A 20,379-nucleotide genomic window follows, 5' to 3' on the forward strand; every position below is an offset into this window, starting at 1 on the left:
ATTTATAAATAACCTCAAACTTTTTTTTAATCAAAAAAAACACCCTCTTAACACATAAGCTTTGTTTCTAGATTCAGAACTGGCTTTTAGGGTCCACATGATCTGAAGTGTAATGAATTGAGCACCGTTAATTTTAAAGTGGGTTATTTTTGCAAATTGTTTTTGTTGGAAGTTTATTTTCTTAATATGAAAAGTAAGAGGTTCGTTTTTTATATATTTTCCAAGAGTTAAATGAGACCAATCCCGTGACGTCATCACTTACAAAAATATCTTTGAACTTTTTTTTTTTTTTTTGCAATAAGAAGAACTCAGAAGTAATTTGCAACAGTAAAGTCAATCTACAATGACATCAAAGACTGTTCAAAACGCCAAAACAGCAAAACGAATTTTAACTTTAGAATCAAAAGATTGTTATTGTCAGGTGAAATCAGAATAATAATGCGACCGAGGAAAGATTTAATAATAAGATCACAATTGAGGTAGATAAAAAAGCTTACACAGAGACGTGAAGTGATGTGATGTATTCTTCTTAACTTCACTATTTTACTAATGCTTTAGTGATGTGTCTCAAGGGCTTTACCATTATCCCTGGAGATGAAGCGTATATAATGTTAGAAAGTGTTTGTGAGAAAAAAATCTGCACCTATGGTTGATTCCTGAAACAAAAATATTTATAAAAAGTCAAAGAAGTATACAAAGAATGTGAACAAACAACAAGGCAGGTAAGACCATTAATTGGAGAAACTACCATAAACCTGGAATTGAACTAACTGATCTTTGACAAACCGTAACACAAAACTTGATTTTCCAGCCCCAACATCTTCAACACGTGAAGGTTTGAACCATCAGTGACTGCAGATCAAAGACACACAGCCCACTTCCAATTGGTTAGAGACACAACCTCATTCATCATCACTTACCTTGTTTGGAACAACCAACCTTGTTATATATTTCAAAAGGACTAGTGATGATTCAAAGGACTCATAGTTGCAGGTAACTAGAAACAAGATGAATTAGCTCGATATTAGATTAAATCGATTGATTAAAAATAGCCAGTTAAGGCTTTACAAGTATAGATGACAGCAGTAGAGAGAGTACAGATTGCAGCAAGTCACCAAACAAATGACAGAATCTATTACACACTACACTAGACAGACAGACATAATCCCAAAAAAATTATGACATTACACACTACACTAGACAGACATAATCCAAAAAAATCACTAGATAATTTGCACTAATCAAATCAAGAAAAGAGAGGCTGTGAGAGATCATAAAGTGGAGGACCAAAGGCTCCTTGTACCCCAAGTGACCCCGAGTTGTAGTTTCCCACATCAGCATTCGGGTGAATCATCAGTAGTTCAGGCGGAATCGGAGCCAGCAGAGATTGCCCTTGGTTCATCAAACCTAATGGGATTTGCGAGATATTCCCGTTCTCATGGTTAAACAGAAACATGGAAAACTGGTTTGGTTGTTGTTGTTGTGGAAGCAGATACTGATTGATCGTATTCGTAGTACTACTACTCGCACTCGGTCCTTGATTCACCTTCCTCTGTTCCTCAACTGAGCGAAACCTATATTGTAATCTGGTTAGGTTACGCTCCAAGGACTGAACCAGTCCCGTGACTTGCTCACCAGAGTAATTATCAAACCTAGGGTCCCAAACTGGAAACTTGGATACACGTCTCGGTCTCACCAGTTTCTTCTTGTTGGATTTTGCGAGAAACTCGTGAAGATCAACGCTTCTTTTGCGTCGTTTCGTCTCGCTCAATGCAGCGTACCTTCTAGCGATGGCTTCGACAGTTCGACCTTCTCCCTCTCTTCTGGATATGTCTTAAGCGCTCCATCGGCTCCGTAGCAGATTACGCAAACTTCGATCGCACAGAGCACAGAAAGCTCGCGAGGTTTCTTAAACACAGTCGCTCGTCTTTTCATTAAGCTTATAGCGCTCTGACTCTGATGAGAAGAAGAAGAATAAGCAGAATCAGGTTTCGTTGTTTTCATCGTCTTCATCATCTTTTCGATTTTTAGGGTTTAGTCTTTTTTTTCCTTTTCTTAAAAAAAAACTTTGGATAACAAAAGATAAGATTACACCCACATTATATATATATATATATAATTTTTAACCTATGAGACCAATCACGTGACGTCATCACTTACAAAAATATCTTTCAATGTGTATTTCAAATTTTTTTTTTTTTTTTCAATCAGAACTCGCAAGTAATTTGCAACAGTAATGACAATCAATAATGACATCAAAGATCGTTCAAAACGCCAAAACCATAAAACGAATTTTAATTTTAGAATCAAAAGATTGTTATTGTCAGGTGAAATCAGAATAATAATGAGACAGAGGAAAGATTTAAAAGAAAAATAAAACATTGCAACAAAGTTTGAGGGAAAAAAATGAAACAGAGGAATGGTTTCATAAATTTACATAAACCGTTCTATAGGTCCAAGTTCCACCTACTATGATCCTCAGAAGGCGTGGATGAATCTCCAAAAAGACTTATCTTTGGTCTTTTTTGATCTTTCCCCATTGGTAACCTCCAAAACGAATCTGAGTTCTCGAAGAAAAAGTATGCAGCAACGACTGATGCCATGAACAAGCAAAACAACAATGCATAAATCTGCCACTCTGCACATCAAACAGGTAAGATAATATTAGTGAGAGAGGTATTTAAAGCTATATATGTGCCCCAGAGAGAGAGAGAGAGATCAGCAACAAACCTTTCCACTCCTTTGGTACACTGAGCTTGGTCACCATCTCACCCCATTCGCTCGAAGTTGTCAGCATAACCCTAACCAATTAGATCAAATCAACATTAGAAGCAATGCTAAAGGGATTTAATTATCATTATCTTTTCAATTAATTCGCCATACCTTTCACTAGGGCAGAACTCAAGTGAAGCAATAGATTGACCAAGATGCAGCCTCTTACTGTAGTGGTAGATTTCCATGGTCTTAACTTCAGCAACAGATACATCTCCATCTTTGCCACCCCTACATAAAATGGTGTAAAATTTGAGGATTTTAATCTTTGTACAATCAGAAGCATGACAGCAATAACCGGCCTGGGATGAAGAAAGACTCACAAAGCAATATATTTTCCATCCAAGCTCACTGCCATTGTCGATGCAGTCTTCCTTGACAGCTTCTTGAACCCAAGCTTCTTCCATGTACTAATGTCATAAACATTGACCAAAGGCGTCTCACCTGATTCCAATTGTTTAAGATTTCATCTGATGTTATAAATACAAAACACTAGTGATGCTTGCAAATAGTTTACTCTAAGTGTTAAATATTATATACCTCTTTGAGCAGCACAAAACAAAAAAGGTTTAGTTCCATCTTTAGAGAAACGGCACAGTTCAATATTCTCATCCTGCAGACATGAAAAATATCAGAATTAGGCAGGAGATACATCAGGAGCCAATATAAGAAACACGATAAAGACATAATCTAGACAGAGAGGAATCATAATTATATTGTTAGAAGAAACCATCGATATGAAACTCCTCTTTCATGCAGATTTCATTGGATATTAGTAGTTTATAATATAGGGATGCAAATGCAAACTTCAACTCTCACAATCACATACCCCACTACGTTCCAAAGTAGACAAAGGAAAACCATCTTCTGCTTTCCATATTCTAGCTGATCCATCAGTTGATGTTGTAGCTAAGTACTCTGAGTCCAGACTACAAAAAAAAAAGGGTGCAAATATGAGAAAGGTGCACTGAGTGGCTCGTTTCACAATCTCCATTAACTTCTATTTGTGTTGTATGACCCTAGTCCCAGTTCCAATACAGAATACCATTTTTTACCACCTCAATTATGGTTTAAACTGAAAAGAATATAAAAGGAGGGATGATGGTAGAGAACACTCTGGTCGTTACCTAAAATCCATATCCCGGATGGATTTGTGTGCCTTTGGCTCATCCAAAATTACACCTAGGTTTGGCCACTCCATAATTCTGAGACATCCATCCTGAATAAAGCTTGTAGTAAGCTACAACTAAAATTTTCGCAAAAGCGAAAGAAAAAAAATTCTTATAAAGCAGTTCCTTACCACTCCTCCAACAGCTAATTTAGACCCATCAAAACTGAAGGCCATACACTTCTGCACTCCAGCAGTTTCGAGAGGAAGTAGTTCTTTGGCTAAGATCGTAACACCTGTTGCTCCTCCAACAATCTCAAAGGACCTGCAAAATCAGATAAATTCTCTTTATCATCTACACCGTAAACAAAATTTGTATTGGCGCAAGATAGTGTCCAAAAATGGTGGAAGTCGATTCCAATTATCTAGCATGCAAGTAAAAGATAGTATAGTACAGTTGCAAAAGAGATGCTAGAAAGGAAAGTCAACATATTATACAAAGATCAAACTAGTAAGAGACCAAAGGCATCGACAATCTCCAACAAAAGTAGATGCAGATAATATAATAAACCAAACCTAAAACACAACTAATTCAAGCACCATTACAATTAATTCTCCATCAGCAAACATAGGGGGTGGTGGAAGATCGTTAGAGGTAATGAGAGAAGCAATGTAAGTTCTAGTCATTTGATGCCTAGTTCTCATGACAAGATTGAGAACGTGTCATCATAGGTTTAACAATACCAACTCAACAAAATTAGAAACATAGTATCAGAGGAAGGAACTATAGAATGTCTTTTAATCATATAATAACTTGTGGGAGATAAAAGCGAGAGAGAGACGTACTTGCAACCACCTTTGGAGGTTGAGCAGATAAAATAATCTCCACCAGGATGCACTGTAACAGTCACAGGATCACCATCACTCTCCTTAAGCGTGTGCGTTGCCTTTGATCAAAGAAGAAGAAAAGGTTGGTTTTTTATTTCATTGGTCGACACAAGTTAACACCTTTCACAGAATCAAAAAGGGAACAACTTTGAAAAACCCTAGATTTCTTACATGATTCAAAAGAACCCAAATTTCCCAATCCAAATAACTAGACTATACTATTGATTCACCCTAAACCTCAATTAAAAATTTCGAAGCTCACGTATCATTCCAGTTTCTAAAATTTCAAAAAACCAATCATGTAAAAAGAGGAAATTTACCAAAGGAGAGGAGGAGAGAGAAGCAGTGACGGGGTCGAAAGAGAAGATGTTAAGGAGAGCAGGAGAAGAGCCGCGGCGTTTAGAAGCTTTAGCGATAAGGACCCAGTTAACTTTCTTCGGGCGACGGATCCATGATCCACACACAACATGCCCACTCTCACGACTCGCTTCTTCAATCTCCATTCCTTTTTGGATTGATTGATCTTTTTTTCTCCTTTGGTCTATTTCTCTTCTTCCTCACCAATTTGGAACCTTTATATATAGAGAAGTAGAGAGAAAACCAAAAACAAAAACAAAAAAGGAGTTGACTTTGGGAAAATTAGACAGATAGGTTTTGTTGGGTATTATAATGATAATGGGATTTGCAAAAATCTCAGATTTGACAAAAAGAAGAAACAAACGGAGATTTTGAGCTGTTGTTTTTAAGTTTTTTAACTTAAAAAAAAAAAAATCGTGTACTTGAGAGATAATTACATAAGTCAAAGACCGGTGGTGGGAGAGGATATTCCTAAGATCCTGTTCCGATACCAATTTTAATACAAGTAAGTACCGAAGTCCGCTACGGTCACATCGTGCTTTCGTGATCTATATAGCAGACTTTCCCCCATTCGTGTCATCCCACACAAAAAAAAAAACTATAGAGAAAGATATTTATGCTAGCTATATCGAACCCAAACCAAATCCAAAAGGAATCAAACTGAAGGTTTAAGATATTCGAATGGATTGTAAAATTTTATAACCACAAAAATCGAAACCAAATTAGTATTGAATTGAAATATTTTGGATATCCAGAATTATATGAAATACTCTTCAGTCTTCATTACATTTGGTGTAGATTCTAAGAAAGAATCTCTCAATATTGCAATGTACGTACACATTATTCATAAGGACTCATATTTTTTTTAGACATGAGATTTCACCATGTAGCACCAATTACATGTAAAGACATNTGTTAAGGAGAGCAGGAGAAGAGCCGCGGCGTTTAGAAGCTTTAGCGATAAGGACCCAGTTAACTTTCTTCGGGCGACGGATCCATGATCCACACACAACATGCCCACTCTCACGACTCGCTTCTTCAATCTCCATTCCTTTTTGGATTGATTGATCTTTTTTTCTCCTTTGGTCTATTTCTCTTCTTCCTCACCAATTTGGAACCTTTATATATAGAGAAGTAGAGAGAAAACCAAAAACAAAAACAAAAAAGGAGTTGACTTTGGGAAAATTAGACAGATAGGTTTTGTTGGGTATTATAATGATAATGGGATTTGCAAAAATCTCAGATTTGACAAAAAGAAGAAACAAACGGAGATTTTGAGCTGTTGTTTTTAAGTTTTTTAACTTAAAAAAAAAAAAATCGTGTACTTGAGAGATAATTACATAAGTCAAAGACCGGTGGTGGGAGAGGATATTCCTAAGATCCTGTTCCGATACCAATTTTAATACAAGTAAGTACCGAAGTCCGCTACGGTCACATCGTGCTTTCGTGATCTATATAGCAGACTTTCCCCCATTCGTGTCATCCCACACAAAAAAAAAAACTATAGAGAAAGATATTTATGCTAGCTATATCGAACCCAAACCAAATCCAAAAGGAATCAAACTGAAGGTTTAAGATATTCGAATGGATTGTAAAATTTTATAACCACAAAAATCGAAACCAAATTAGTATTGAATTGAAATATTTTGGATATCCAGAATTATATGAAATACTCTTCAGTCTTCATTACATTTGGTGTAGATTCTAAGAAAGAATCTCTCAATATTGCAATGTACGTACACATTATTCATAAGGACTCATATTTTTTTTAGACATGAGATTTCACCATGTAGCACCAATTACATGTAAAGACATTAGCCCTGTTCTTTTTCAAGTCGCTGGAGGAGTGACTGCGACAGAAAAATAAACAAGGAAAATCGTCATTGTTATGAAGAAGCATCGCTGCCGTTGTAAACAAGAGTCGCTGTGTTGTTGAAATGAGATGTCGCAACAGTCGCTGGAAAATCCGGCGATTCTTCTCTCTCCCCCGCGACACTTTTTCTCTCTCTAATAAACACGTCCGCGTCATCACCTTGCCACTGCCGTTGTCGTTTTGATTTTTGATTGATGATATTGTTGTCGTTTTAACGTGTCGCAGTCGCTGATCCAGCAACACGAAAAAAGAACAGGGCCATTCATCCTCCTTTGAGCTCGCCGTAAAGTTGTAGATCTCTTATCTCCCCTACCATGACACGAGAACACAATCCTACCTTTCCTTTTTCAGTTTTTTCTCCTCCCAAATTTTCAGGTTTTTGACTAGTCGTTGGATCTTTTATAGTACGACTTAAGCCGTTAAGCGTAAGAGAGCTTAATTAAAAAAAAAAAAAAACACTCAAATATATATGTCTTCTTGAAAGTCATATTGGCATTGCTATTGATTCAGAATCCGACTTGCCATCATGTCAAAGGCGTGCACATCCCTTCAAGAACAAACCGTCCAGAAGCATCCACCACTTCTTGGTCAAATCGCTTCCATTTTATATACATAAGTCCACCAACAACGGCGATCTCCGGTAAACACCATTAACAAGACTCGATATATTCTACGTGGATGTTTATATATGTTTATTGATTAGGATGGAAGCCATGATCACAACGAATTAAGAAAAAAGAAGTTTGGGGATTAGACTTATATTAGGATAAACGTATATGTATTTGTAATATATTTTGTAGTTACAACATGTTTATTTTAGTTTAAAAATGTTTATCAACTATTACGACTTTGATCTCAAGTTTCTTGACCATCAAGTTGATAATTATAATGAGAGACAAAATGTTGACTTTTTGAGAATCAATTTGTAAAATATTTAATTCTACGCCGCAAAGCTTTTCATAAAATTGCTATTCTGATTATGGTTAAAAACGGTAATTTACTATGATTAGTCACAGATTAAGATTTTCCTTAATCTTATCCCCCATTTCACGGGTTGTAATTTCTCCTCTAATTTAATGCATCAAATTTTAAACGGTATGAACTTTAGTCTATAGCAAAAAAGCTCCATTTGTTTGTTCGGCCAGCAGAACTATATAGAACAATTTATAGAATCTGTATTATTTTATGTAACCGCGACCTTTGGCAAACGCAAAAGGACTATACCACTTGACAATTACCGAACAATTAAATACGATATTATAATTTGATATTCCGGTTCAGTAACGATTACCGGTTTTAGATTCGGGCCGGACCGGGCCGTATCTGAATACAGAGAACACTTTCCTTCATGAGGATCGTTTCGTGCCGTCGCTGCGATCTGACCAAAAAAGAAAATTAAAGGTTGTTACGATTCGATTCCATCGTCGCTCTCTCTCTCTGCTCCCATTTGTGATTTGTCAAACCCTTTTCTCTCTCGAAGTGCTGTCATGGTGCTTCCTCTCTTCCGGCGTGCTGCGATCACCCGCACTTCCTCGCTTCTCAGAGCTCGTCTTTTTGCTCCTGCCTCCGGATTCCATACTCGGTACGCTTATTCTGCTCACGCGTCTTCTCTCTCTCTCCCTCGTCCCGCCTAAGTTTTGATGTTGCTCTTCCTTGTGCGATCCTTGGCTATTTGATAAGCGACCTGGTCCTCCAGTTGAATTTCAATTTTTTTGTTTTCTCGTTTTTGAGCAATCCGCCATTGACTTCGAAGTTCTGATTGCGTATTGTATAGTGCTGTTTGGTAGTTTAATTTTGGACGATATCAATTTGATTGATTTTGCTGGAACCAATCAAACTAGTTTGTTTTCTGAAATGGCATTACGATGTTTATCCTGTCTAGTTTGTCAGATGAAATTTCCATTTTATGTTACTCGCATTGAAGAGGAAGTGAGTGTCCTTCGAGTATCTGTTAATTCCAATATCTTTAGCTAGATAATCTTCTAGGTTGTTCAGTATTGGCACCAACTGGCTGCCAAGTTTCTGAAAATTATGGAAGATGAATTTCCCATCCTGTTTAACTGGCATTGTGGTTCTTAACACTGATGCAAGTAATCAGCCTAGTCGTATTTCTTCTAGCAGTTCGATCAACCTGCCTTTTGTTATCGACTTGTCGTTTAGTAGATTGCAACGAGAAGCACCTGATAGATGTTGGATTATAAGCTCCCAGAATGTATGAATGAATTTCGCAAACGAAAAAGAAAGAATATAGGAGTGTAATTTCTCTGCTTTATTTGCTGTTTTGCGTGGCAGTCGTTATATCTCAGTTCATTCATAGAACCGAAGTTGGTGTGATTTATTTAGCTATCCAATAAATTTGACCATGAACTTTCTGATACAGCTTTTCTAATGGACTATACCACTTGGACGACAAGATTGGTAGCAGTAACGGTGTGAGGTATGTTTTCCATACACAAATCTTGGTAGTTTAACATGGTTGCAGAAAAGTTTTACCTATATTGTTGTAAAATCAATATTTAGTTAAGAACAGCATTAACAGTCTACTCCAGTTCCTGTTTCATCATTTCCTCTAGGTTTGGTTCTATCCCGTAGATTTTTCCTTTAAGATCTCTCTTTTTTTGTTTGACGAGTTTTTTAATACAATGATGACTTCCCCTTACCTTGCAAATTGAGGGCAATATTTTATTCATATAGAAACCAGTGTGATCGTAGGCACTCAATGGTTATATTTAAATTGAAATTAAGATGGTTATTGGTTATGTAATTCATTTCATGTGTGTTATCCGTTGCTCACTAGTATCCACTGAGCTCGTTTTCCTTTCTTTTTTTTGGGGAATAATTTAGGGGAATAGGTGTTTGTCCTTTTTCAGATTTTCTCTGTTCTAAATTTTCAGGTCGGCCTCCATAGACATGATTACAAGAATGGATGATAGGCCTCCAAAGCCAATTGTAAGTTCAAAAGTTAGTACTGTTTTTTTTAATTGACTTTCATTTATCCCTTTATCTCACATACATTGTTTTCTTTGTAGTTGCGATTTGGCGTGCAAAACTTTTCATCAACAGGTATTCATAGATTGTTATGTCATCTTATGGAATAACGATCTTCATAAAATGAATCTACAAAGCAATTCCATACTAGAATAACTAAGCAGTTGATTTATGGGACTTTCATCTGATAAATTAACCTGCTGACAGTTGTAAAATTGTATTAGCCATAAAAGTTACCAAGACAAAAATATTAAGTGGGTGATAAGAATAATTGATGGCAACTTTCGCTTATCTTATAGGAAATTGGTTGATGCAGGTGCAAAAAACTTCCCATAGCACTATTTTCTCTGATGTTTTTGCTTCCATCATACTCTTATATATAGCGACTGGAGATGCAACCGAATATACAAAATTGTTCCAGTAATTCATTTTTTTTTGGGTTGTAGGATCCACAACACAGATGGTTCTTGCAATGCCAGCGTTGTCTCCCACGATGGTAGGAAATTGGACTTCAATATTGTAAAATAAAATTAGCCTCCATGCAAGATGTCATTGTTTTATGTGTTTTTGGGGTTTTGCAGAGTCATGGAAATGTTGTGAAATGGATGAAGAAAGAAGGTGACAAGGTGTGTTATTTCTAATTTCTGGTTGACAAAACTTCAGTCGACTTGTATGATGTTATTTTAGACTGATCACTATACAAGAAAGACGATAAAATTTATTATATAGCTGACAAAGAAAAAATAGAATGTGGAAGTTCAGTAACAAGTATGAATTTTGGTTCATCCTGACAGGTAGAGGTGGGTGATGTACTATGTGAGATAGAGACAGACAAAGCCACTGTAGAATTTGAGAGTCAAGAGGAAGGGTAATTCTAAAAAATCCGGTTCATGATTTCTGTGTTTTGATTTATAGTTTTATTCCATTTTACCTTGGCAATTCATATGACTCATTACAAGTATATGCAAATGTCAATTGGCTTACAATGAAGCATGATCCTGTAGATTTCTAGCCAAGATTTTAGTCACTGAAGGATCAAAGGATATCCCTGTTAATGAACCGATTGCAATAATGGTAAGCACAATGGCTATCTTATTCATTTAAAGAAACCAAGTACGATCTCACAAAAGGTGATGCATGCATCGACCTACGCTCATTAGAAGTTCCTGTTTGTTTATCTAGTCTGCTTTTGGCCTCTTCATTTTCTTTTGTTTCCTGGGTTTACATCTTGGAAGAGTTAACGAATCAAAGAGATCTATGGTGTTTTGTTGTCAACATTTATTGTGGAAAAAATAACTCCAATCCTCATGCTGTTTCTTCTTCCTAATATTACCTCATGTAATACTGAGTTTTCACGTCATGTCCCCTACATGATATTTGGTAGGGTTTAGGGTGTACTGTATAGAGTTTAGGGTTTGGTCAACATATTTGCTTCATAAGTTTGATGGATACGAGTTTAACCTTAACTATATAATTGTAACCAAGGTTGAGGAGGAAGATGACATTCAAAACGTTCCTGCCACAGTAGAGGGTGGACAAGTTGGTAAAGAGGAAACATCAGCTCATCAAGAGATGAAACCTGACGAAAGCACACAACAAAAAAGTTCCATTCAGCCCGCATCAGATCTTCCTCCACATGTCGTCTTAGAAATGCCAGCGCTTTCTCCTACAATGGTATGAGATTCCATATTTTGTGCTAGCTTTTTGGAAGAGAAGGCATCCACTTGTATCCTGAGACCCTGAATCATTTATTTGTCAATTGATGTGCAGAACCAAGGTAACATTGCGAAATGGTGGAAAAAAGAGGGTGACAAGGTTAGTTTCTGGTGATCCAAGTCTGAAGAGTAGATTTGCATTGTAGTTTCCACCACACGGAATCTGGTGTTTATGCACTTGCGGACTTGCCTTGATTCTTCTTATTTCCTTGTCAACAGATTGAAGTGGGTGATGTCATAGGTGAGATCGAGACTGACAAAGCTACTCTGGAATTTGAATGCCTTGAAGAGGGGTATACTAAAAATTCTGTTGTCTTATTCTTATTAGCAATCACTTGGAGCATAAACAATATTTATATTTCTAGGCAATCTGTTGATGCTCATTCTATATAGCATTCATAATCTGTGGATATCACTTCTTTTTGTTTGGATTAAGTGATAGTGTTTACTGATTTAAAGATTGATTACATACTTCTTAGATTCGATATGAGTAGGGGGTTCTTCAATAAAAAAAGATTTACCTGGACTGCTACATTAGTATTCTGATGAATGATCTTATAGTAAAAGATTGTATGACTTGATGGATGACTTTTGGTGTAGGTACTTGGCTAAGATTCTACTTCCTGAAGGTTCCAAGGATGTGGCGGTCGGAAAGCCGATTGCCCTTATAGTAAGTCTTTTAGTTCAAAAGTACACTGACTAAATTCTTGATGCCAGAAAATTGTTTTACTACTGGTTATTTAATCCATTTGTTAGCCGGTAATGCCTTTTGTGTATAAGTTGGTCGGCACTCTTCTAGTTAAATCTACGTTATATTGCCTGAAGTTAAGGTTATGCCTGCACAAAAAATCTTTGAAAATGCAATTGCTTGCAGATTGAGGGATATTAGATACTAATCCTTTTTCTTTGTNAAATGCAATTGCTTGCAGATTGAGGGATATTAGATACTAATCCTTCTTCGTTGCAGGTTGAAGATGCTGAAAGTATTGAAGCCATCAAGTCTTCTTCCACAGGTGGTTCTGAGGTTGAGACAGTTAAAGAAGTCCCTCACAGTGTCGTAGATAAACCTACAGGGAGGAAAGCAGGTTTCACAAAGATCAGTCCTGCTGCAAAGCTATTAATTTTAGAACATGGATTGGAGGCATCATCAATCGAGGCATCGGGTCCCTACGGTACCTTACTGAAATCAGACGTTGTGGCCGCAATTGCTTCTGGCAAAGCTTCTAAATTATCTGCATCTACGAAAAAGAAACAACCATCAAAGGAGACCTTGTCCAAATCCTCCTCTACATCAAAGTCTTCTGTAACTCAGTCAGATAATTATGAAGATTTTCCCAATAGTCAAATTCGCAAGGTAGTTGAAATATTTAGCTCTCTATGTGGAATGATAAATATTTCCTGTTGAAGCATTCTTCCTTATGGGGAGCATACTTTCTGCATTGATTATTGCTGCTATGATCATAATGATATCTTGTCTTCTGTTTGACCTTTTCCACTTGGCAGATTATAGCAAAACGTTTATTGGAATCAAAACAGAAGATACCCCATTTATATTTACAATCAGGTTGGTGATTCACAACCTTTGTATTTTCCTTGTGTATTTATTTGCTGTTTTAAGCATCTGCTTGTGTCTGCAGATGTAGTATTGGATCCTCTTCTTGCATTTAGAAAAGAACTTCAAGGTTTGTAGACTACATCCTTATCCCACACATCCTGGTAGTTGTTAACAACCTAGAGGCTCAGAGTGAATTGTGCTTTCATGATCTACAGAAAACCATGGTGTTAAAGTGTCTGTCAATGACATAGTTATCAAAGCAGTGGCAGTCGCACTGAGGAATGTACGACAAGCTAATGGTGAGAAATTATTTTTTCCTCGTAAATGATTCAGTTACAAAGAAATAAACCATGGTTTGTTCCCATCCCTAGTTATGAGCTAGATTAAAACCTCAGTTCGTCCTCTTTAAGGAAATTCAGCTCCCATGTTGGATTTTAATTGCAATGCCTTTTGCCCCCATTGAGAGTAATTAGTAAAGATGTTTTGAAAATGTAATACAGTGACATTCAATATGACTGATAATGCATGTTAGACTCGGTTTTAGTCTTTACGAGTAGGATATTTTCAGTTTGAGTTTGATGTAATGATTTGTAGATTGCAATCATGTGGTTGGTTTTTCTCTTTTGCTTGCTCAAGCTTTTGTTACGGTTGCTTAAAGTTCTCTTTCTCAATTACTGGCAGCTTTCTGGGATGCTGAGAAAGGAGATATTGTTATGTGTGACAGTGTTGACATATCCATTGCCGTTGCAACTGAGAAGGTACACTTGTCTGTTGGATTTTCTGATTACGTCAACAGTGTATCCCTCATCATCTTGGCATGTGTTGCAGGGCTTAATGACTCCAATTATCAAGAATGCAGACCAGAAATCTATTTCTGCTATATCCTTAGAGGTAATTCTTATTCTCTCTGACGTTTGACCAATATGGCAGGCTATAGAGGCTCACTTGTTTGATCAGTTCTAACCATATCTCATGTGCAGAAATATCGATAGTTATATTAATTTTGGTTTTTCAATTGATTTGCGGTGCAGGTTAAGGAGTTGGCACAAAAGGCGCGGTCTGGAAAGCTTGCTCCTCATGAGTTCCAAGGAGGGACATTCAGGTAATCATTGTTTGAAGTTATTAAGCATCGCCTGGAATTATCAGTTACGTGAAACTTTCCTTACTTACCAAGAAAACCATACTTTATTGTTTACCAGCATTTCAAATCTAGGAATGTATCCTGTGGATCATTTCTGCGCAATCATTAACCCCCCTCAGGTAATCATAGCCTTGACAATGCTCCCTGAATTACAGATTGAAGATTAGTTATGCTGTTTGTAATTTGTGTGGTGGAATATTTAGTTTAGGCTCTATAGAGACGCATATGTGAATTTGGATAATAAACTCCAGGGCCGTCAATTGTCTTGCAGGCTGGAATTCTAGCAATTGGTAGAGGAAATAAAGTGGTTGAGCCGGTTATGGGAATAGACGGTGAGATAGTAACGTCCTTTTGAATATTCAACTGTAGAACACACCAATCTGACGAGTGTATGACAAGTTTTTGTCATTGTTTCAGGAATTGAGAAGCCTGCGGTTGTAACGAAGATGAATGTAACGCTATCCGCCGATCATCGGATCTTTGATGGACAAGTTGGAGGTAATGTAACATCCAGTAGTTTCTACTGCTATCATTCACTTTATGTATTCTTTGTTACTAATTGCTTTTGGGAAACCGGTTTCGTTTCAGCTTCTTTTCTGTCTGAATTGCGTTCAAACTTTGAGGATATTCGGAGACTTCTTCTGTGAGAAGGTTCAACTGTTTATCAAATGGATCTTGGATTGCTACATAATAAACCTTGGAGTTGGAACCAACCCACGTGCACATCCAGAACTAGAACTGCTGTTAATGAGCTCTGATTACATGTTTCATTTTTTTTTTCTATTTGGTTCCTACAACCAAAATTTGGTTTTGGTTTACAATCCGTCCTACAGATTGGTTTACAATTCTTCCTGAGGTATTTTTTGTTTGTCCCAGTCTCCTGAAAAAATAAATAACTTGAGCTGTCAAAAACAAAACAGGTTAAATGATCAAGTCCTTTTTACCTCTCGTATCATTGTCATGGCCTCATGGGTTTAAAGTTGAGCCTATTTTTATTTGTGAAATCTTGTTTTGGAGCCTTAACTTAAGAAACCATAACCATTACAAAACTTAAATATTGAAATACCGGTCAAGTATCAACAGATAACAAACTTTGTATCCAAAAAGTAGGATATAAATTCCAAATTCTGTATTATGTAGCATTATGAATTTGATAGTTCAAGTTATCCTACAAAAAAGAAGAATTCAGAGAGATTTTAGATTAATATTCTGTAGTAATGTGTTGCATATAGGGTTGTAGTTTGTATTTCTAAAATGTTTTAGGATATAAAAGAAATTTCAAAACGTAAAACAACAAAATCTATATATATATATATATATATATATCTTGGGACAACAAGAGAAAAAAGTATAAATGGGTTGCTAAAGCTGTAATATTCAAAACATCGGCCGGAGAAGAAAAAGATGAGCGGCTTCGCGGTTTCAAAACCGGAGCAGAGTCATCATCGCCTCTTCGATATCGCAAAGACGGCCATAATCAACATATTCGCACATCCTTATACCACTGTATCTAACACTAACAATCCCTCTTCCTCTCAATCCTTTTCCTTTACAAAGTCTCAACCTTTATGTCTCTCTCTCTCTCCGTGTTTTTTTAGGTTTGCGAGTTGCACTGTGGCGAAGCTCCTGACACCGACAAGTGGGAAGCTGCTCCGATTGGTCACTACTTCGGAATTGGTATAGTTACCATCCTTTTTAACTTATATACTCAGTGTTAGATACTGTATAATATATCAGTACGGCTGAGTGATGGGTTTGCTTTAGCTACATCGTCTTCTGGGATTTCTTCTGTACGAGAAGCTTGGGAGAGTCAGAGGAAGAATTACGATGTGGAATTCTTTGAAGCTGATCCTTCCAAGGTTAGGCCTGCTTTGTTAATTTTCTTTTATTCCATGTGTATCAGCTAAATTTAAGTAATCTGGAGCTCATTTTTTAGTTTTTGCTTCACTGGTGTTACAGGACGATCTTGAAATACATCTACAGAAGAAATTGGGGCAGGCTGATTTAGTTTCCTGTTGGCGCCATTTGCAGGTTTGAGATTTTGTTGTTTGTTATCTCTGTGCCTATGGAATGTAGAATAGCAAGAATGAGATGGTCTAAAGTCCTTAAGTAAATCTTCTACTCTGTAGTTATGCTTTGAAACTGAGGAGAGTGCGAGAAGACTCCTAACTAATGTAGCATGTTTACTGAAACCTGGGGGTTATTTTTTCGGTATTACTCCTGACTCGTCCACTATATGGTAATGAGGTTTTTCTATCTATTGTGTCTTAACGTTGAATGCCTGTTGTGCCCTTCTTCTTTCCTTGTTAATCTCTCTTTTCCAAATGAATCTTGCGCCAGTTTGTGTACTGAATGTATTAGAGAAGATTGTCTTCTTGCATATAACTTTTCCATTATTAGAGAAGATTGCCTTGTTTACATTTGCGTTTCACTTTCCCTTTCATTTCACTCTACTGGTGTATGAAACTTATCACAAAAGACCTGCCACCGAGTTTGATGTGTGTATTATCAAGTGTATGTTTAGAATTAAATTATGCATAAGAAATCATCTCAATTGATTGCAAGGGTCTATGTTTGTCTTTTGAGTACCTATATTGTGTGGAACTGTTTTAGAATGGGTAATTTTTAATTGTTCTAATGTTTCCTGTCGATTGATAATAAGATTTTCAGTTCATCAAGTTCAACATTTGACTGCCTATATATTTTGTTCAGTTGGACTGCGCTCCTTAACATTCTCGTCAAACAGGGCAAAATACCAGAAAAATGTGGAAGCATACCACAACAGGAGCGGTACAAAGCCTAATGTTTTTCCCAACTACATTCGGTCTGAAAGTTACGTGATCACTTTCGAATTGGAGGAAGAAAAGTGAGCATTCTTTTTTTCTGAGAAAACTTCATTTTGCCATATAGTTCCTTTTCTGAACTTAGGCTTTTTGCCTTCTTTAAGATTTCCGCTGTTTGGAAAGAGGTACCAGCTGAAATTTTCTGGTGAGAATGCTTCTGAAGACCATTGCTTGGTTCACTTCCCAAGCTTAATCAGGTGGGTTCTCGTGCACTATGATATCACCTATTTGTTCAGCAAAACGTAACACTAATTGGATGATATGGCATTACCACATCAACAATGTGCACTTGTTTACCTTGGGGGTTCTAATTATTCTTAAACACCTAAAGTTAATTAGATCTTTATTGCACTCGTGACATTGCTTCTAGTTCAGCTACAAATGACGTCAAATCTGTACATATCATTCGATTCACAATCTTCTTTTTTCTTTTCTTTTTTTTTGGTATCTTTTATTCAGGTTAGCAAGGGAGGCTGGCCTTGAGTATGTGGAGATTCAAAGTTTAACAGATTTCTATGATGATAACAGGTTAGAAAGTCTTACATATAGTGTGGCTTCTTTCTAAGGCTGTAGTACATTGCTTATTCTGTTCATTATCAGAGCCCACACTGGAAGTTTGCTGATGAACGCTGGCCCGAACTTAGTTGACCCTAGGGGAAAGCTTCTTCCACGAGCATTAGATTTGTTAGGTAATCTTGTCATCATCTTATGCCATCGTATCTTATCTAATCTCCAGTTTCGATACTTTCTTAGATACTTATCTATCCTTATTTTCACAGGGCTATATGCAACATTCATATTTCAGAAACCTGACCCAGATCTTGAACCTCCTCTAACGACCCCTGTACCTTTTGAGGTTACCAATCATGATGAGGCAAGTCCTGCTCTCTACTTCCCTATTACTTGACAAAAAGATTCTGGCTATGGCTTTAGTAGATAGACTGTATGATTAGAAAATCTATGCTTTAGTTAGTAACACAACAGTTGCCTTAATCTCCAGCTCCTTCCCCAGATTTTATTATACAATTTGGTTCATTTTAAAATCGTTCTTCACGATTGTGCAGAGAGAATTGCCGGTAAACACTGACACAAGTGCGGAAGATTCATCACAGGGACTAGGGAAGATTAGTGAACAGAAAGGAATATTGGGACCAGGCCCTGCTGATTTACGTTTCTCTGAAGCAATTTGATACCCCTTTTTCTTTATGAACATGAACTAATGCTTTGGTCATGATGTAACATTAAGTGGTTTTTAAACAACACAGATGATCACAAACACTTGTCTGGTTTTGCTACAATATCAGATCACATTATCTTTACATAATTAAAGAAAAACATTGACTCAGTTCTCCAAATGATTCCATCGATATTCAACAACAATAGCACATTGATATCCTTGCTCCATGATCTGATATGCAATGACCAACAGATTTAACTCTTGCAACACAGCTGGATTTTATTATTTTGGAAACAAGAACCGACCACTCTCCCTCAGAGAGAAAAAAATCCATTACCGTGGCAATTAACTTCAGTCGGAATCAGAGTCATGCCTCCTCTTTTTATCCTTCTTCTCTTTCTTGGGCTTCTTTCTCTCATCTGAATCACGAGTGCGTCGCTTCTCATGTCTTTCGCGTTTTTCACGCCTATCATGTCTCTCTTCCTTATCTCTCTTTGAAGGTTTCCTTTCCTCATGCCTATCTTTTTTCTGGTCCCTCTCAACATCATCCAGTCCAACTTCAACAGCTTTGACCCCTAATGTTTCTGCTGGCAAACCTGCTGGCTCTGCGTCTTCCTTCTGAGAGGATGCAAGGGTGCTGGGATCTTCCCAAGGTCGTGGTGCTCTGTACAAGGTTGCATTAAAAATGTGAGAAGAAAGACAAAAGTAAATTAACAAGTACGAATGCATGAAGCGACCAAAAACATTAACAGACTTAAAAAGTAGAGATCAACACACGGAAAAAAAAAAGAACTTACTTTGCATAGCCAAGGCCGTGAACCCACACAGCATCAGCATTCCCTGCACCCAAATCCTCAGCTGTAGAACCCCTCTTCACAAGTTCAGTAAACTCTTGCTTGTCAAGGCGATTGCCTTGTGGTCTTGTAGAGGACTTTGGTGCCAAGCCAAGAGCCTCCCTCATGGCCTGTTCCTCTTGTTCCTTAACTCTTTGAATCTCCTCTTTCATAGCATCCGTATTAGAACCCTTTTGCTTTTTATCTCTAGCATACCAGTGAAGATCTTTACCTGTTCAGTTGTTGTACGTGGAAAATGAATGTCAGTCAAAACTCCCCTAAACTTCAATCAATTTTCAAAAATTTAAAAGCAAGAAAGGATAGTAAAATCATATGATAAAATACACACAGATTCCTCACAGAGAAAAGGAGAAGGTAGTGAAGATATGAAAAGGAGTAACTTAACAATTGACTACCTAAACTACAATGAGACTGAACAGAGAAGGAAATATAAAGATGACTACTAGTACAGTGTCATAAGAAAAAAAGTACCTTTTTGCCATCTTCCAACAGGGGCTTTGATACTGTGACCCAAATAATTCTCCCTGTACTTATCAGCCTTCACTTCATCCCAACTGAATTCTGCACATTTTATAAACATATTCACAATTAGTAATACAGTCTCTCCATTATGCATAATCAATATAAGCAACTCATGTTCTTCATCTTCATTTAAAACCAAAATACCATATAGGACAACAATCAGGATCCCAATCGATTTAACTACATCTTATGAAATATTTCAGCTTCTCCCACAAATGGTTATATCCTAATCCACACCCTCAAACCCTAGATCATTCATTAAAAACCCCCAAAATCAAAATCAAATTGAATGTACATAGAAACCCTAAAATTGAAAACTTTAAATCAGATCTTGTAATTAGAAGCGAAATCCAAAACGAATGAATAATGAAAACTTACGATCTCGACCACCACGAACACCACCCCTCGTCGGATGATACATCGAAATCCCCAGAAAGTTACAACCTTTGAATTTGCGAAACTATAAAGCCTGAACTTGATGATTACGAATTTCTCAGATTCTGGTTCAATTAAAAGAAAAAAAAAAAAAAACATTGAAGACGGTGACTGTATTAGAAAAAAAAAAATTGATGGGCCAGATTGGGCT

The 20,379-nt window shown here is 36.9% G+C and overlaps 4 protein-coding genes and 1 pseudogene across 5 annotated transcripts; 2 read left to right on the forward strand and 3 right to left on the reverse strand.

Annotated features, from left to right (window-relative positions):
• LOC104781061 lies at positions 1,025–2,039 on the reverse strand (annotated as a pseudogene).
• On the reverse strand, positions 2,279–6,420 carry LOC104781062 (SEC12-like protein 1). Of its 2 annotated transcripts, XM_010505648.2 has the most exons (11): positions 6,046–6,420; positions 5,089–5,142; positions 4,727–4,827; positions 4,073–4,205; positions 3,900–3,991; positions 3,602–3,701; positions 3,313–3,385; positions 3,096–3,216; positions 2,884–3,003; positions 2,731–2,801; positions 2,279–2,638 (listed from the first exon to the last, which is right to left on the reverse strand). In XM_010505648.2, exons 1-11 carry the CDS (start codon positions 6,172–6,174, stop codon positions 2,448–2,450), a joined length of 1,185 nt encoding a protein of 394 aa, XP_010503950.1. In that variant the 5' UTR covers positions 6,175–6,420; the 3' UTR covers positions 2,279–2,447. The 2 variants fall into 2 exon arrangements, with proteins under 2 accessions (XP_010503950.1, XP_010503949.1); XM_010505647.2 differs by lacking the exon at positions 6,046–6,420 and having other exon boundaries at positions 5,089–5,514.
• LOC104781063 (dihydrolipoyllysine-residue acetyltransferase component 1 of pyruvate dehydrogenase complex, mitochondrial) lies at positions 8,486–15,349 on the forward strand. Its single transcript, XM_010505649.2, has 23 exons — positions 8,486–8,580; positions 9,379–9,435; positions 9,893–9,947; positions 10,028–10,061; positions 10,433–10,482; positions 10,568–10,612; positions 10,781–10,854; positions 10,991–11,060; positions 11,472–11,660; positions 11,757–11,801; positions 11,921–11,994; positions 12,302–12,371; positions 12,669–13,055; positions 13,205–13,265; positions 13,339–13,383; positions 13,472–13,555; positions 13,938–14,014; positions 14,085–14,147; positions 14,288–14,358; positions 14,456–14,516; positions 14,669–14,729; positions 14,815–14,895; positions 14,986–15,349. The coding sequence occupies exons 1-23, from the start codon at positions 8,486–8,488 to the stop codon at positions 15,042–15,044; spliced, it is 1,908 nt and encodes a 635-aa protein (XP_010503951.1). The 3' UTR covers positions 15,045–15,349.
• Positions 15,762–18,469, forward strand: LOC104781065 (mRNA cap guanine-N7 methyltransferase 2-like). Its single transcript, XM_010505650.2, has 11 exons — positions 15,762–15,903; positions 15,996–16,074; positions 16,162–16,256; positions 16,357–16,428; positions 16,527–16,636; positions 17,144–17,263; positions 17,345–17,437; positions 17,700–17,768; positions 17,841–17,929; positions 18,020–18,114; positions 18,305–18,469. The coding sequence occupies exons 1-11, from the start codon at positions 15,802–15,804 to the stop codon at positions 18,428–18,430; spliced, it is 1,050 nt and encodes a 349-aa protein (XP_010503952.1). The 5' UTR covers positions 15,762–15,801; the 3' UTR covers positions 18,431–18,469.
• On the reverse strand, positions 18,477–20,317 carry LOC104781066 (multiple myeloma tumor-associated protein 2 homolog). The gene is made up of 4 exons (XM_010505651.2): positions 20,172–20,317; positions 19,743–19,832; positions 19,215–19,482; positions 18,477–19,081 (listed from the first exon to the last, which is right to left on the reverse strand). Exons 1-4 carry the CDS (start codon positions 20,212–20,214, stop codon positions 18,769–18,771), a joined length of 714 nt encoding a protein of 237 aa, XP_010503953.1. The 5' UTR covers positions 20,215–20,317; the 3' UTR covers positions 18,477–18,768.

Source organism: Camelina sativa, chromosome 4, assembly GCF_000633955.1.
Source record: "Camelina sativa cultivar DH55 chromosome 4, Cs, whole genome shotgun sequence".
Classification (NCBI taxonomy): Eukaryota; Viridiplantae; Streptophyta; class Magnoliopsida; order Brassicales; family Brassicaceae; genus Camelina; species Camelina sativa.